The 14,828-nt window shown below is 42.1% G+C and overlaps 1 protein-coding gene across 1 annotated transcript in view; it reads left to right on the top strand.

Moving 5' to 3' along the window:
* IL16 (interleukin 16) overlaps window positions 1–14,828 on the top strand; it is a 184,120-nt gene that overhangs the window by 66,836 nt on the left and 102,456 nt on the right. Inside the window, exons 2-3 of the mRNA XM_073568576.1 lie at window positions 2,371–2,438; window positions 13,615–13,992. Of these exons, the coding sequence (XP_073424677.1) occupies window positions 13,657–13,992 (336 nt within the window). The 5' untranslated portion in view covers window positions 2,371–2,438; window positions 13,615–13,656. The remainder of the gene's footprint in view (window positions 1–2,370; window positions 2,439–13,614; window positions 13,993–14,828) is intronic.

The raw sequence follows: 14,828 nt of genomic DNA, 5'->3' as shown, positions 1-14,828 counted from the left end.
CCTTCAATGGAAGTCTTCAAACAGAGGCTGGACAGACATCTAACTGGGATGATTTAGCGAATCCTGCTTTGAGCAGGGGGTTGGACCAGATGGCCCAGGAGGTCCCTTCCAACTCTACGATTCTATGATTCTATGATTCTATGATCTGTTTATACCAAGGAAGGTGACAGTCACAAGGAGGCATTCTCTGCGTCTGGAGGAGAGAAGGTTTTTCCACCGACATAGAAGAGGATTCTTTACTGTTAGGGCAGTGAGAATCTGGAATTCCTTGCTTGAGGAGGTGGTGATGATGAACTCAGTCGAGGGGTTCGAGAGAGGCCTGGATGTCTTCATGGAGTGTAACAATATTGACTCTTACAGTTTTTAGGTTCTTTAGAAGGACAAAGATCTGGGGATTTATTCTGATGGAATATAGGCTGAACTGGATGGTCAAATGTCTTTTTTCGGCCTTGCAAACTATGTTACTATGTTATTTAACTGTTTTGGGAGTCATATTAATCTGACTATGACATAGCTTCTGGAAATGAAGCAAATCTAAATGGATTGTTTTATAAAATCAAGGAAACACTCTATCAGGGGATTCTGGTATAACAGAGAAGAATTCCTTATTTGGTACATCCATTGTCTAGTCAAAGCAGAGAGTGGCCACGCAGAGCATCCCTTTCTCTGGAGGATTGGGCCTGGCTGTACATTTCAGGGGTGGGCCTGTACCTACATTTTAGGACTGGATCTGTATCTACATTTCAGGTCTGGATCTGGCCGTACATTTCAGTAATGGGCCTGGCTGTACATTTCAGGACTCGGCCTGTATCTACATTTCAGGACTGGGCCTGGCTGTACATTTCAGGACTGGGCCTTGCTGTACATTTCAGGACTGGGCTTGGCTGTACATTTCAGGACTGGGCCTGTATCTACATTTCAGGACTAGGCCTGGCTGTACATTTCAGGACTGGGCCTGTATCTACATTTCAGGACTAGGCCTGGCTGTATATTTCAGGACTGGGCCTGGCTGTGCATTTCAGGGCTGTGCTTGTATCTACATTTCAGGACTGTGCCTGGCTGTACATTTCATAACTGGGCCTGTATCTACATTTCAGTACTGGGCCTGGCTGTACATTTCAGGACTGGGCTTTGCTGTACATTTCACGACTGGGCCTGGCTGTACATTTCAGGACTGGGCCTGTATCTACCTTTCAGGACTGGGCCTGGCTGTACATTTCAGGACTAGCTCCTGGCTGTACATTTCAGGACTGGGCCTGGCTGTGCATTTCAGGACTGGGCCTGTATCTACATTTCAGGACTAGGCCTCGCTGTACATTTCAGGACTGGGCCTGTATCTACATTTCAGGACCAGGCCTGGCTGCACATTTCATAACTGGGCCTGTATCTACATTTCATAAATGGGCCTGTATCTACATTTCAGGACTGGACCTGGCTGTACATTTTAGGACTGGACATGGCTGTACATTTCAGGACTAGGCATGGCTGTACATTTGAGGACTGGGCCCTGGCTGTACATTTCAGGACTGGGCCTGGCTGTGCATTTCAGGACTGGGCCTGTATCTATATTTCAGGATTGGGCCTGGTTGTACATTTCAGGACTGGACCTGGCTGTACATTTCAGGACTGGACCTTGCTGTACATTTCAGGACTTGGCCTGTATCTACATTTCAGGACTAGGCCTGGCTTTACATTTCAGGACTGAGCCTGGCTGTACATTTCAGGACTGGGCCTGTATATGTGTCACCAAGATCCCATGCAAAGTATTGACGAATATTGGGATCCCAGCAGAGTGACTGCTGGTGTTCAACTTATTTCTTTTTAATTGTTTAACATAGGAAACTGTATTTAGACTTGTAAATTTTTGATGACTGTATGAAATCGTATTGCAAGGAGATTGAGCAAGGATGACAAGTGAGGACAAAATCGTCCAAGTTTTCTGGATGAAACTGTGATGATTTTTTTTATATGCCTGTGTGAACCCAGTCTAAGGCCACGTTCACTTGTTCAGTATTTGATCAGTATTTTACCTCAGTATTTGTAAGCCAAAACCAGGAGATGGTGATAAATACAGAAGTGGTGACGTGTTTCTATTATACTTTTCCTCGGATTGCTCCACTCCTGATCGAATACTGAAGGTGTGAATGTGGCCTTAGACTGATGGTACCAGATCAGCAATGTAGTATGGTCACCAAACAAACAGAAAAAAATATGACTTTTCATAAATTACGTTAACCTGAGTTTAAAATACTGTAGGTGATACAATACACAAACTGATCATCGTATCCATATGGAGCATGCAAGGAAGGAATTACAGATAGCTTTTTATGGCATGTTAATATTTTGTAATTTTCTTGTTTTCTTATTAAGGGAACTCATGAACGAAATAATGGATCCATTCACACCTGCACCTTCTGTAGTGTAAAGCAGGACTATAGGTGAGTTTTGGTTCTTATCACATTTTTACATTCTTATATTTAATGAATACTGTATGTGTATGATTATTCTATAGAACGTACATTGTAAACATTTCAAATTGTAGAACACCACAGAAAATAATAGCGCTTGTGCATAATGTTAATAATGATAATTATTATTAGACTTTTTCTTATTCTTTAGATGTGTGGATAATAATTGAAGCTAAGGATGAAAGAAAGAGATCTAAAAGTGTTCAGAGATTATGTACGATACTTGAGTCTCTAGGAATTAGATGGAAGTAGTCCATTAGAAAAAAAAATCCTGAATGCTTCTCATTACATACAGGACCAAAAGGATCCTGAAAACATTTCTACATGTTGAAAATGAGGAGGCAGACGTCTGATTTACTACAGCACACGATCGCTTTACATAGGCAGCAGATTTTGGCACCAGTTCATAAAAAGTATGTTATGGAGCTGGAAGGAGATCAGAAGCAGCAATCGTAATTAATGTAGGTAATATGTGAGTGATCTGAAAGGTTGTCCAAAATGAGCTTGTTTAGAGTAAAAAAAGGCCGCTATATGGGTTCGTGACATTTAAAGGCTGCACATATGGGTCTAGGATACTTCCACCAATGGTTCCAATGAACTTCCATGGCTTTCATTGACAGTGTTCATGTACTGTGAAAAGTCCATCATGAATGCATAAATTGTACCATGGATGTAGTCATGGCTAAGTTTATTATTTACAGATGATGATCTTTATTTCCAGCATGGGAATGTAACCATCAGCTCTCTAATGTAAAAGACAAAATCCTGCTCCAACATTTAGTTGTGCAATTTTCTGTATACTGTTATCAGAGGAGCATATTACACTAAAGAAATCAGTATTTATTGATGGTTTATCATCAAATGGTTGATATAGAGTTTACTCACATGCAGCAGATTCAAGGCAGAAATGTATGAAACTGTAAAATCTATTATGTACATACAACCAGGGTTGTTTCTGGGCATATACCTGGATTTCTGCAAGTTCATTCAGGTGGAAAATGTCTGCATCAAATCTCAACGTGTGCATATATCCTTGACATATGTTTAGTAGTTTACCACTACTTCAGTCTCTTGTTTTTTCAATGACCTTGATTTATCATAGCAATTCCGCCAGAATTGTATTGTAAATCACTTTGACAAGATGCCAAATTTTTGAGTAACACAATTCCACCAAAATGGGCATAGCAGGGATGGGGCGACTGCACGTCAGCATGACGCCATAGGCTCGTTTAATTCATGATGAGCTGTGGTGTTCCCTATACTAGAAATGTTACTCCAATCCTCAACTAGAGTATGATTTCTACCAAGCTGCACACCACTTGTTAGACACTTCTGAGTCTTTAAAGGGAATCTTTCACCCTTTTTTGGACTATGAGCTGCTGGCATCGACATCAGGGGCTTATCTACAGCATTCTGTAATGCTGTAGATAAGCCCCCGATGTAACCTGAAAGATAAGAAAAAAGAGTTAGATTATACTCACCCCGGCGTCCGGTCCGCTCCAATGGGTGTCGCCATCCCGTCCGTCGTCTCCCAACTTCATACGATGCCGTTCTCTTCTTCCCATCCTGTCGTGGTTCCGGCACAGGCGCACTGCTCTGCCCTGTTGAGGACAGAGCAGAATACTACAGTGAGCCGGCGCCGGACCTCTCCGGGTGCCTGCGCACTGCAATACTCTGCCCTGCCCTCAATAGGGCACAGCAGTGCACCTGCGCAGGAGCCACGACAGGCGCCGGACGGGACGGTGACACCCATCGGACCGGACCGGATGCCGGGGTCAGTATAATCTAACTCTTTTTTCTTATCTTTCAGGTTACATCGGGGGCTTATCTACAGCATTACAGAATGCTGTAGATAAGCCCCTGATGTCAATGCCGGCAGCTCATAGTCCTAAAAAAGGGTGACAGATTCCCTTTAAGAGGTTTATGCCTCCTAATAGATCAGGAGCATCCGACTCCAGTTCATCAAGATCTGCATGAACATCACCAGTCAAGGTGTGTACAAGATAGCCTTGCAGGACAGCATAAAAGAAATCAGCACAGTATAACTTACTGCCAACATGTGCAACACAAACTTAATACAATCACAGAAAAGAATAGCATTGGACCAAATTAAAGATGAAAATCTATTGTATAAAAACCAATAAAAAGGTCATTAGAAAGCCAAAAAGATAATAGGTGAATAGGACAATACCTGCAATAGTAAGTAAATACTATTATGGAGGGAAATGCATTGAATGCAATCATCATATACAGTATATAAAGTGCAATTAATTAATACACACAAATAAATATCAAATACAGAAAAAAAAATCTAAAATTGTGTAAGAAAAAAATCAAATGCAATTTGTAGAGTCTCAACAATCACACCCAACAAATTGCTCCATAATACAGCATGGGGTGGGTGAGAATACACTGCATTATAGTATCTATGGTATTTACTAGTGCTGGTCTTTTTCTGTTTGCCTATTGACTTTATCTTTATACTGGCTTTCATATAGTTTTTTTTATGCATGAATTCTGAAACATAAGTTTAAATATTAATTTTGATTCAATGCTATACTAACGACCCAACATTTGTTCAGACCCTTTCACTTGAGTGCTGATTTCGGTATTATCGACATATCTGTGGGGTCTCAGTGACCAGACCCCTCTAGTCACACAGTAAGGAAAAGACTTTGGAAATTCTGAAAAATCCTAAAATGGCTGTTTGGACTTAATTAAATCTATATTTTTGGGCTCTATATTACGAGATATATGTTACACAAGTACAATAAGGAAGAATTTGAAATATTTAAAGGTTGTCCTCATGTTAAATCTTCAGGAGCACACTGGTCCCCTGCTTCTTGCTTGCCAGGGGCTGGTGCACTAATGTGGATTGTCAGCTCAAACCAGCAGCATGTTTGCACCACTGGACTGAAGTGAGCTCACTGATGATGCCAGCAGAGACAGATTTGTCTGTGCCACTGGAGGAGCTCCGTAGCACCAAAGTTGGCTGTATCGTATGCTCCGGTGATCTGGCCAGCTTCTGATCAATGCTTACAAGTGGTATTGAAAATAGCTTGTAAACACTGCATATGCTTAGCTGCCTCTGCTAGACTGAAGCAGTTGCTGGTATTCTAAAAAATACATTAAACAATAAAATAAATAATTATAATAATAATTCTTCTGTTCTTGAGAATGAAGAGGATTTTTAAAATGTAAATTGTTTTTACAAGGACTTTTCAGATTTAACCATTAGTGATGTTGAGACAACCCCTTTAAGAAGTCAATTTTCACTATTCATTTTTTGGATTCGTGAGAGCTCTGGTTCTGCTTCAATTTAAGCGATTTTTCCTTTTGGGTCAGCAAGGGTTAATGTCAGTTTGTCAGTTTCCTTGCTGGCAGCTGCTTTGTTGCTGGTCAGCTGATGTGGAAGGTGACCACTCCCACCATCCTTTAAATAGTCACATGATGCATCAGATGACTGTTGGTAATAGAGTTCGTCTATGAAGACTAGTCTTGGAGTTTGGAGCTCTGTGGTGACAGGGGTGTATCAGCTCTTCTGTGGAGTTTGGGTTCCAGGTTCTGCTTCCTCTGCTGTATGGACCTTGACAGCAGAGGCTGGAGCTAAGTATTGTTGTTCCTTTCCTTGTCTATCTCGTGCTTGTCATTACCCCTGTGTTGATACCTGCGGCAGTGGTGAGGCTAGCGTCAGTGCGCTAGCCAGGGTATAGTGAGGTGACAGCTAGGGACTAGGCACATGACAGTGGCGGGGGAAAGACCCACATAGTGCGTTAGGGGAGCTAAGGGATAGGTACAGTTTGTGGTTAGGAGGTGCCCCATACTTTGCTCCCTCCTGTTAGGGCCTTCCTCTCCCTTTTTCCATCCTGTTGTTTGTGTGTTGTGCCGTCTGCTATAGTTTCCCATTCCGAGCGTGACATCAATGTTCTACTTTAGGTTTTGCTGAAGGCTATTTCTATCCATCACCCAACTACACCATAACATTACTGGTTAAACTCTTAGATAATCTAATCTTCTAAAATATAAGAAAGTCTAGGGCATGAGTCTACGTCTTTCTTTAGATATGACATTACCGGGAATAACTATGACTTGTCATTTAGTCTCCATATGCTATAAAACACAACATATGAGCATGTGTAAGACCAGGGAGTTGCAATTGTGTCCTCTTTTATAAATTGCAAGAATTATGAAGTTATGGGCTACAGTAAACTAAACAGCTAAAATGTCAGCACATATAAACACAATAATTACTGGCTGACCATTTATCTATAAACTGTCTACACAACCAACCTTAATAAGTAATTAACTGGGCTTGAGTCATGTGCACCGCTCACTCGTATGACTGCGGAGTAAGTCAGAATGAGTTAAAACAACAGTAAATTAAGTCCTCCTCCATGTCCAAGTTTTGCGGACACAGAGAGACAAGGAATCTGTAAGGCAATAAATATTTCTAAGTGAACATATTGCAGCACATTTGTGATGTAAGCCAATCCATAATATTTATTGTGAAACTGAATAATAGCTGTAAACGTTATAAACTTGTGATGGGTCATAGAGGGACAGGGAAATGTTTTACTGCTACACCCTGACTTATATACTGTAACACTGGTTCATTCATCTGATCATTACTGCTATTCTCTGTTTATACTCTCAATATCCCTATTAAAGCTACTCGATTGCTAATTAATGACTTCATATCCCATGTGGGCTACTCTAGACCCAAACAACATCCTTCCTTCATTACGAATACATGTAATTGGTATGTTGTTTACTTAAAATGAAGGTTTAATCACTAGGACATTATTATTATTATTTACTAGATGGAGGCCCGATGCAAGGGTGGTAATGTTACAATGGGGGAAGGCTTTGCAGCGTTGAGAATCTCTCCCCCCAAGTGCTCACCCACTTATCCACTCTCTCTGTCCCCATGTGCTGACTTATCCCGTCTGTGCTCTCTTCTTTGACCTGTCTACCCCATGTGCTATCCCCCTTGTCTGCTGTCTCTCGCCTTCCTGTGCTGTGTTCTCCTTTCATGTGCTGTCCCATTTGAGCTGTCTCCCCCTGTGCTCTGTCTCACTCCTGTGCACTTTCTTTCTCCCCCATCTGCTGTCTTCTACTCTCATGTCATCTCTTGCCATCATTAAACAGTCAGTGTACAGCATGTCAGGAGGAATTTCTATTTAAAGAGGTTTTCCCATGAACGAAAGTTCATTTTAAAAATTGTCTGTGTCTGACCTTGTACAGAACATACCACAGCTCCTGGGCAGGGGTGGAAGCAAAAGACAATAAATAATAAATAAATAAATAAATAAATCTTTATTTTTATATAGCGCTAACATATTCCGCAGCGCTTTACAGTTTGCACACATTTTCATCACTGTCCCCGATGGGGCTCACAATCTATATTCCCTATCAGTATGTCTTTGGAGTGTGGGAGGAAACCGGAGTGCCCGGAGGAAACCCACGCAAACACGGGGAGAACATACAAACTCCTTGCAGATGTTGTCCTTGGTGGGACTCGCTAACCACTGAGCCACCGTGCTGCCCCTATATACAATACAGACATTACAGCAGGAGATCACAGAGGATTCATTTTGTGAGGTAAAATATTGTTTAAAAACAGTCGGTGAAATATTTTACCTCACAAAATGAATCCTTTCATTCGTGGGAAAACCCCTTTGATGTGATCGGCTTCCTCTCCCTGTAGACACGTCGCGCATCTGCTGCGGGGATCAGCAGAATGATTCACTGTGCCTGAGTCGAAATTGCAAAGGCACAGTGCGACGTTGTTCCGCTGATGGTACCGCGCAAGAGGCTGCGTGAGTGTGTGAGAGTGAGAGTAAGTGTGAGAGTGTGTGAGTGTATGAGTGTGACTGAGTGTGAGAGTGTGAGTGTATGAGTGTGTGAGTGTGTGTGTGTGATGCGTACAGCGTATTGAGATTGTGTGTGTGGTGCAACGGTGTTCTGCTTGTGGTACCGCGCAATAGGTTGGTACAAGCAGCAGTTTCCATATTGAGACACCCATCACTTAGGATTGAAGGTTATGTGCAGGTAAGCATCGGGAGACTTCGTCACAGATGTATGGAGGACATAGGCTGTTGATGTTGTTGTTTGTATGCCAAGGTTAGAGTTTGAACTGGAGACTCTGGACAATGGGGCGCCAGTGAAGGGATTAACAGAGAGTAGAGGCCAGGGAACAGTGGGGGGTAGGTGGATTAGAGGGGGTGTGAGAGTTTTAGAGTGGAGGCCACAAGGCAGTAGGTTGCAGAAGGTGAGGCGGGAGATGATAAGGGCATGCACTAGTGTTTTTGCAGATGTTTTTGTTGAGAAATGTACAGATATGGGAGATATTTTTGAGTTGGAGTCGGCAGGAAGTGGGAAGGGCTTGGATGTGTGGCTTGAAGGAGAAATCAGCGTCAAGGGTTGCCCCAAGGCAGCGAGCTTGTGGGACTGGGGAGATTGGGCAACCAATAACTTTGATGGATAGGTCTGCTGGGGGATTGAGTGCATTGGTGGAAAGATGATGAATTCTGTTTAATCCATGAAAAGTTTTAGAACTCTAGCAAAGAAGAAAGATGAAATAGAAAACAGACATTGTGGGATTTTGGTTAGTAAGGAGATGCTTTCGAGTCCAGAGATGTTGATCTGTATGTCATTAGCATACAGGTGATACTGAAATTGTGGGACTCTATGAGTTGTCCTAGGCAGTAGGTCTAGATGGAGAAGAGCAGGGGCACTAGAACTGAACCTTGGGGGACACCAACACATAGGGGGAGAGATGAGGAGGTGGTGTGTGAGTGGGAGATGCTGAATGTCCAGTGAGTTAGGTATGAGAAGATCCACAATAGGGCCAAGTCTTTGATGTCAAGAGATGAGAGAATCTATGACAGGTCCAGGAGATGGAGGACAGAATAGTGGCAGTTAGTAGGTCAGTGGTGACTTTAGTCAGGGCAGTTTCAGTGGAATGGTGCTGTCGGAAGCCAGATTGTAAGAGGTCAAAGAGGGAAAGGTGGGAGGACAGTTCAAAATGGACATGTTGTTCCAATAGTTTTGAGGCATTAGGCAGAAGTGAAATGGGGCAATTAGTAGACAGAGAGGATGGGTCAAGGGAAGACTTTTTAAGGATGGTTGTGATTAAGGTATATCTGAAGCATGAGGGGAAGACTCCAGTTGTTAGTGACAGGTTGAAGACATGGGTTAGACAAGGGATTTGGGTGAAGGAGCAGTTATTTGACAGACGAGCCAGGTTTGGTGATGCCGAGGAAGGAAAGTTTGTTAGTAATGAAAAGATCATGGATGTATGTGAAGCAGAGGTGGGGGCTGGAGGTTTGCTCCCTGACACTCCAAGGGTTAAATGCATTTGATATTTATGTATGTCATAACAGGATGATACCCACTGGGGCTGCAGGTAGCTTAGACAGGGTTAACTGTAATGGCCAACCCAGTATGAGAGGGAGAACTGATAGTTAGTAGCAAGTCCAGGAAGTGAAAGAGCCAGTTAGAGTGTAAAGAGCAGTGTGTGAAGTAGCAGGCCTAAATCAGAGGCTTGTAGGGACAGCATGGGCATAATACTTGGGGCAGTGGTTTGCCATTATTACCCTTCGGTATGATTGCGTCTAATGGCCTGTGGCAACCCCGAGATGGACGTCGGGGGCCTGGGGCAAACACAGCCTGTAAAGCTACAGCTAAAGATGGACAGACTACTTGGAATGGAAGGCATTGCAATCCCAATATAGTGCAAGTATAGAGAAGCCAGTGAGAGGAACATTCTACCTATACCGATAACCAGGGCTGAAGTTGTATCCTGTACCTGGGAAAGATGACAGCCCATTGGATCTTATACTCTACATCTATATGTAAATACTATAAATACTGCTATTGACTAAGTTAAGGTTTGGCTGTTATTATAAACCTTGTGTCTCCTGGATGAATTACTGCCATGGTTCCTGAAGAAGGATTCCTGGACTCAGAATAAGAGGCCCGCAGCCCTAATAATAATAATTTTATTTCTATAGCGCCAACATATTTCGCAGCACTTTACATTATAGAGAGGACTTGATCAGACAACAGACATTACAGAATAACAATAAACACAGATCAAAACAGATACCAAGAGGAATGAGGACACTGCTCGCAGCTTACAATCTATGAGGAAAAAGGGGAGACACGAAAGGTAGATGGTAACAATTGCTTTCATTGTTTGGACCAGCCATAGTGTACGAATTGGGTGTTCATGTAATGCTGCATGAATCAGTTAACAGCCTAAGTATATTACAGTACAGACACAGAGGGCTATTAAATGCATAAAGCATGTGAAAACATGATGCGAGGAACCTGAATATGGTAAAAAAAAATTGAATGGGCCACTCAGGGATAATTAGGTTTTTGCGTTGAGACAGTAGGCAAGTCTGAACAAATGCGTTTTTAGGGCACGCTTAAAACTGTGGGGATTAATCGTATCAACCTGGGTAGTGCATTCCAAAGAATTGGCGCAGCATGTGAAAAGTCTTGGAGTCGGGAGTGGGAGGTTCTGATTATTGAGGATGTTACCCTAAGGTAAGTTCGAAGCACCTCACACACAGCAGCATACCAGGACTGAGACACGAGATGTCTGTAGGATACCAAAGTGAGTGGGAAAAGAACCTCACCCATGACTACTTCACTTAGGCACCTTACATATGAAGGTTTGTTGTAGACAGAGCGAGTGTTCCATAGAGTTCCTGTTAAAGGGACTGGGCAAGCGGGGGTTGGGCGAATGGTTTTAAGGTTAGAAAGGTTGCAGAAAATTATGATAGATCGTGTATGGGCACTGGAAGTCACTGTGGGATTGCGGTGAGGAGGAGCAGGGTTTGGAGAGAAATCACTGCCAGTGATAAGGAGCATAGAAAGTGTTAGTAGGTGGGAGCAGGAGAGGGCATGAGGTGGCTATGTTTGAAGACAGGAGATTGTATGTTGTGGAGCCGACCTGAGAAAGAGGAGAGATGGATTGGGAGAATGGATGGAGAGGTAACCATTTCCTTACTAGGTGTCAGGATTAGGAGGGTTAGTAGAAAGGGGAGGACTATAGGGGTGAGAATGAAAACAAACAGAAACATTGTTAACTGTAACTCTTTATCCAGTTACCTTAGGTACCAATTCTGGTCTAATTCAGTGCAATTCACTTATATGATGCATTTGCATGATGAACAGCAGACTATGTCATGCAAACTTGTTGTCCACAATATATTTGCTAGCAAATGCATTCAGGCGGGAAGCAGAGGGAAGAGGCCTCTATTCATCTTTATTAAATCATTACAATTGAGCCAGATGCAGGCAAAGTAAAAAAAAAGGCTGGTCATAATGAAAAGTGGTTAGAGGGAGTTGCACAGTGGTCAGTTCAAAAATATAATGAGTTAATGCACACAGGAGAGGTAAAATTTATCACAATGTTTGGAAAGCTGGATGACATTCCTGTAGGAAGATAGATAAATAGATTAGCGTGCAATGGTTGCAGATGAAAAGGTGCAGTCTGTATACATAGTAATACATTCTGGTCTAATTCAGTGCAATACACTTTTATGATGCACTTGCATTATGCACAGCAGCATCAGGGCATTTTCATTGTTGAGACTAGCTGCCAAATCATCCAACTATGTCCTCTACTGTGATAAGCAGCTCACTGTCAATAGACAATGTACTAAGAGAGCCTTGTGTGGGCGGGGGAAGTTTTCTCAGCTCTGCTTTATACAACATCTAAAAAGTCTGATTGTGTCAGAAAAGCTTCACCCAGTAAACTAAGTGATATATCTTTGGAATCAGAGTCTCTTTTCCTACATTATGCTGGTCTCAGATTAGGTAGTGAAAACCTGTTACCAGATTTCCTTTAAGGTGTGAAAAACTCACAAAAAGAAAGCAGAAGATAAGGGGTCTGATTGTAAGGAAAACAGTACAAATTACATAGAAATGTTAGATCAGTACATTGGTTACTTGTAATGAATTGCACATTGGCTAAATGCAATGCAGTATTCAAGAACCAAATGACAGAAGCTTATACCAAAATGAGGTATCAACCTAGCAAAACTCTCTGAACCCTGATGTACATTTTGGTTCTGATTCTTCAAAAGAGACATCATTTTTATACATTTTTTATGACATAAATAATAAAATTAATATTTAATCCTGATGTAGAGTTCTGTATTTTATTTTTCAGTAGATAATTTTAGATAATTTAGGCACTGTACCTTTTACTTCAAAGAGTCCACTTTTTCATCTTTGCAGGTCTTATTTAGAATTACAGTAAATCTGTGTTTACTCAAATTTGACATTATCTTAATAACAAATTGTATATAGTTAGAGACAATTTGTGATTTGAAGTAGATGTTAGAGGGTTGTACTTGGGCTTCTTGCTTTGCTGATGGCTGTGCGCTGCAGAGGATTGACAGTTCGGATTGACAGTTTGGATCCACAGTATTGGTTGCACCGCTGGCCCGAAATGAGCACTCTCTGATGAAGCTAGTAGAGACTTTTTTATCTGTGCAAATTGGAAGACTGCACTGGCAATGAGGATGGTCAGATTTAGTGATCTGGACAACTTCACTGTGCTGTGGGTAGGTTCTAAAGCAGTGCCTCTCAAACCCTGTCCTCACTGTCCCAACACGTCATGTTTTCAGGATTTCCTTAATATTGCATAGGTGATGGAATAATTATTAAGGCATCAGAAACTCCCACAGTTTCTTTCACCTGCGCAACACTAAGAAAATCCTGAAAAAATGATGTATTGGGGGGCCTTGATGACGGGGTTTGGATAACACTGCTCAAAAGCATAGCGCCAACTGCAGGGTGGTCAATATCCTAGGCAACGAGGAGTAAACTGTAGAATTAAAAATCCCTCCATTCTTGAAAATGAAGAGGATTTTTAAAAATGCGAAATTGCTCGTTTTTGTATATATATAGGGTTACATAATAAACTACATAGAAATAAAGAAAAGTAAGTGGAATGATAGGCTGGTGGAAGTTACACAAGACATTCTGCAGAGAAGTGATGCTGATCATGAGCACTCACATAATGTGAATGGTTCCATTATGCAATAAAATCATGAGTTTTTGGCTTCAAAATGTTAGATGTAAACTATGTACAACATCATAATACATTTCTTTGTTCTTTCAGCGATAATGTCTCACTGTGGGTGATGTAGGCCTAACTCTTGACATGCCCAACAAATATGGTTACGAGCGAGCCAGCATCTTTATGTCCTCATTAAGGATGGACAGGCAGAACAGCACTGGGAAAAAAATGAAGAAGCCAAAAAACTTCCGCTCTATATCCAAGTCTCTTATTCTTTGTAACACCAAGAACAGCGATGATGGGTCCAGTCTGGAAGAAAAGTACTCTGAAATCAATGAATTATCGCACTCAAGTGTACAAAATTTGTCCACAGCTGATACAGAGCACAAAAATAGCATAATGCCAGATCTCACAGGAAGAACAAATGCCCTGTCCAAAAATGATCCCAGTGATAAAACTACAAGCAAATCATCTCTAAAGGTAAGTTATTGTATGCTGAGAGGCCTTGAGGAAAAGCTGAAAGACTGATTGATGAAAGATGTCGTTGCCGATCTTATGATGACCTGTGACTAGACTATGCTCCTCTATGAGAAGGCTGCATAGTGCCAGGACTGATATCTTACTCCATTAATAAAGAAGACACCGGACGCACAGCTTAGTAATGCAGTGTATCCATGAGGAGAAAGCTCTCTGCCTTTCAGACCCTTAAGGCTCATACTCATAAAATAAGATTGACCAAACAAGGCAAGTCTTCATTGTTCAACCAATACAACCCCTTTGTATACCAGACCAATGCCCAAACCCCATAACCTCCCTCTCCAACATCACTCTTTTCTCCAAATCGCACCTTACAACCTGTGCACTTGACCCCCATCCCATCCCACCTCCTCCCCAACTTCGAAACCAAAATTATTCCATCCCTAACCCACCTCTTCAACCTATCACTAACGTCCGGTACCTTCCCTGCTGCTTTTAAACATGCCACAATCATGCCTATCCTTAAAAAGCCAACCCTCGACCCAACCGCTATGTCCAGCTATCGCCCAATATCACTGTTCCCATTCGCTTCCAAACTCTTGGAGCTGCACATCCACATTGAACTTTCCTCCCACCTCTCATCTAACTTGTTCTTTGACAATCTACAATCTGGTTTCCGGCCCCATCACTCCACTGAGACAACCCTGACCAAAATTACTAACGACCTACTTACAGCCAAATCAAACGGACAATACTCTATACTCCTGCTTCTAGACCTGTCCTCTGCATTCGACACAGTTGACCACTGCTTCCTACTACAGATCCTCTCCTCCTTTGGC

Source organism: Dendrobates tinctorius, unplaced genomic scaffold, assembly GCF_039654945.1.
Source record: "Dendrobates tinctorius isolate UK_male_01 unplaced genomic scaffold, ASM3965494v1 ptg000022l, whole genome shotgun sequence".
Classification (NCBI taxonomy): Eukaryota; Metazoa; Chordata; class Amphibia; order Anura; family Dendrobatidae; genus Dendrobates; species Dendrobates tinctorius.
The sequence above is the reverse complement of the archived record's forward strand: the minus strand, read 5'-3'. Positions and strand labels throughout refer to the sequence as shown.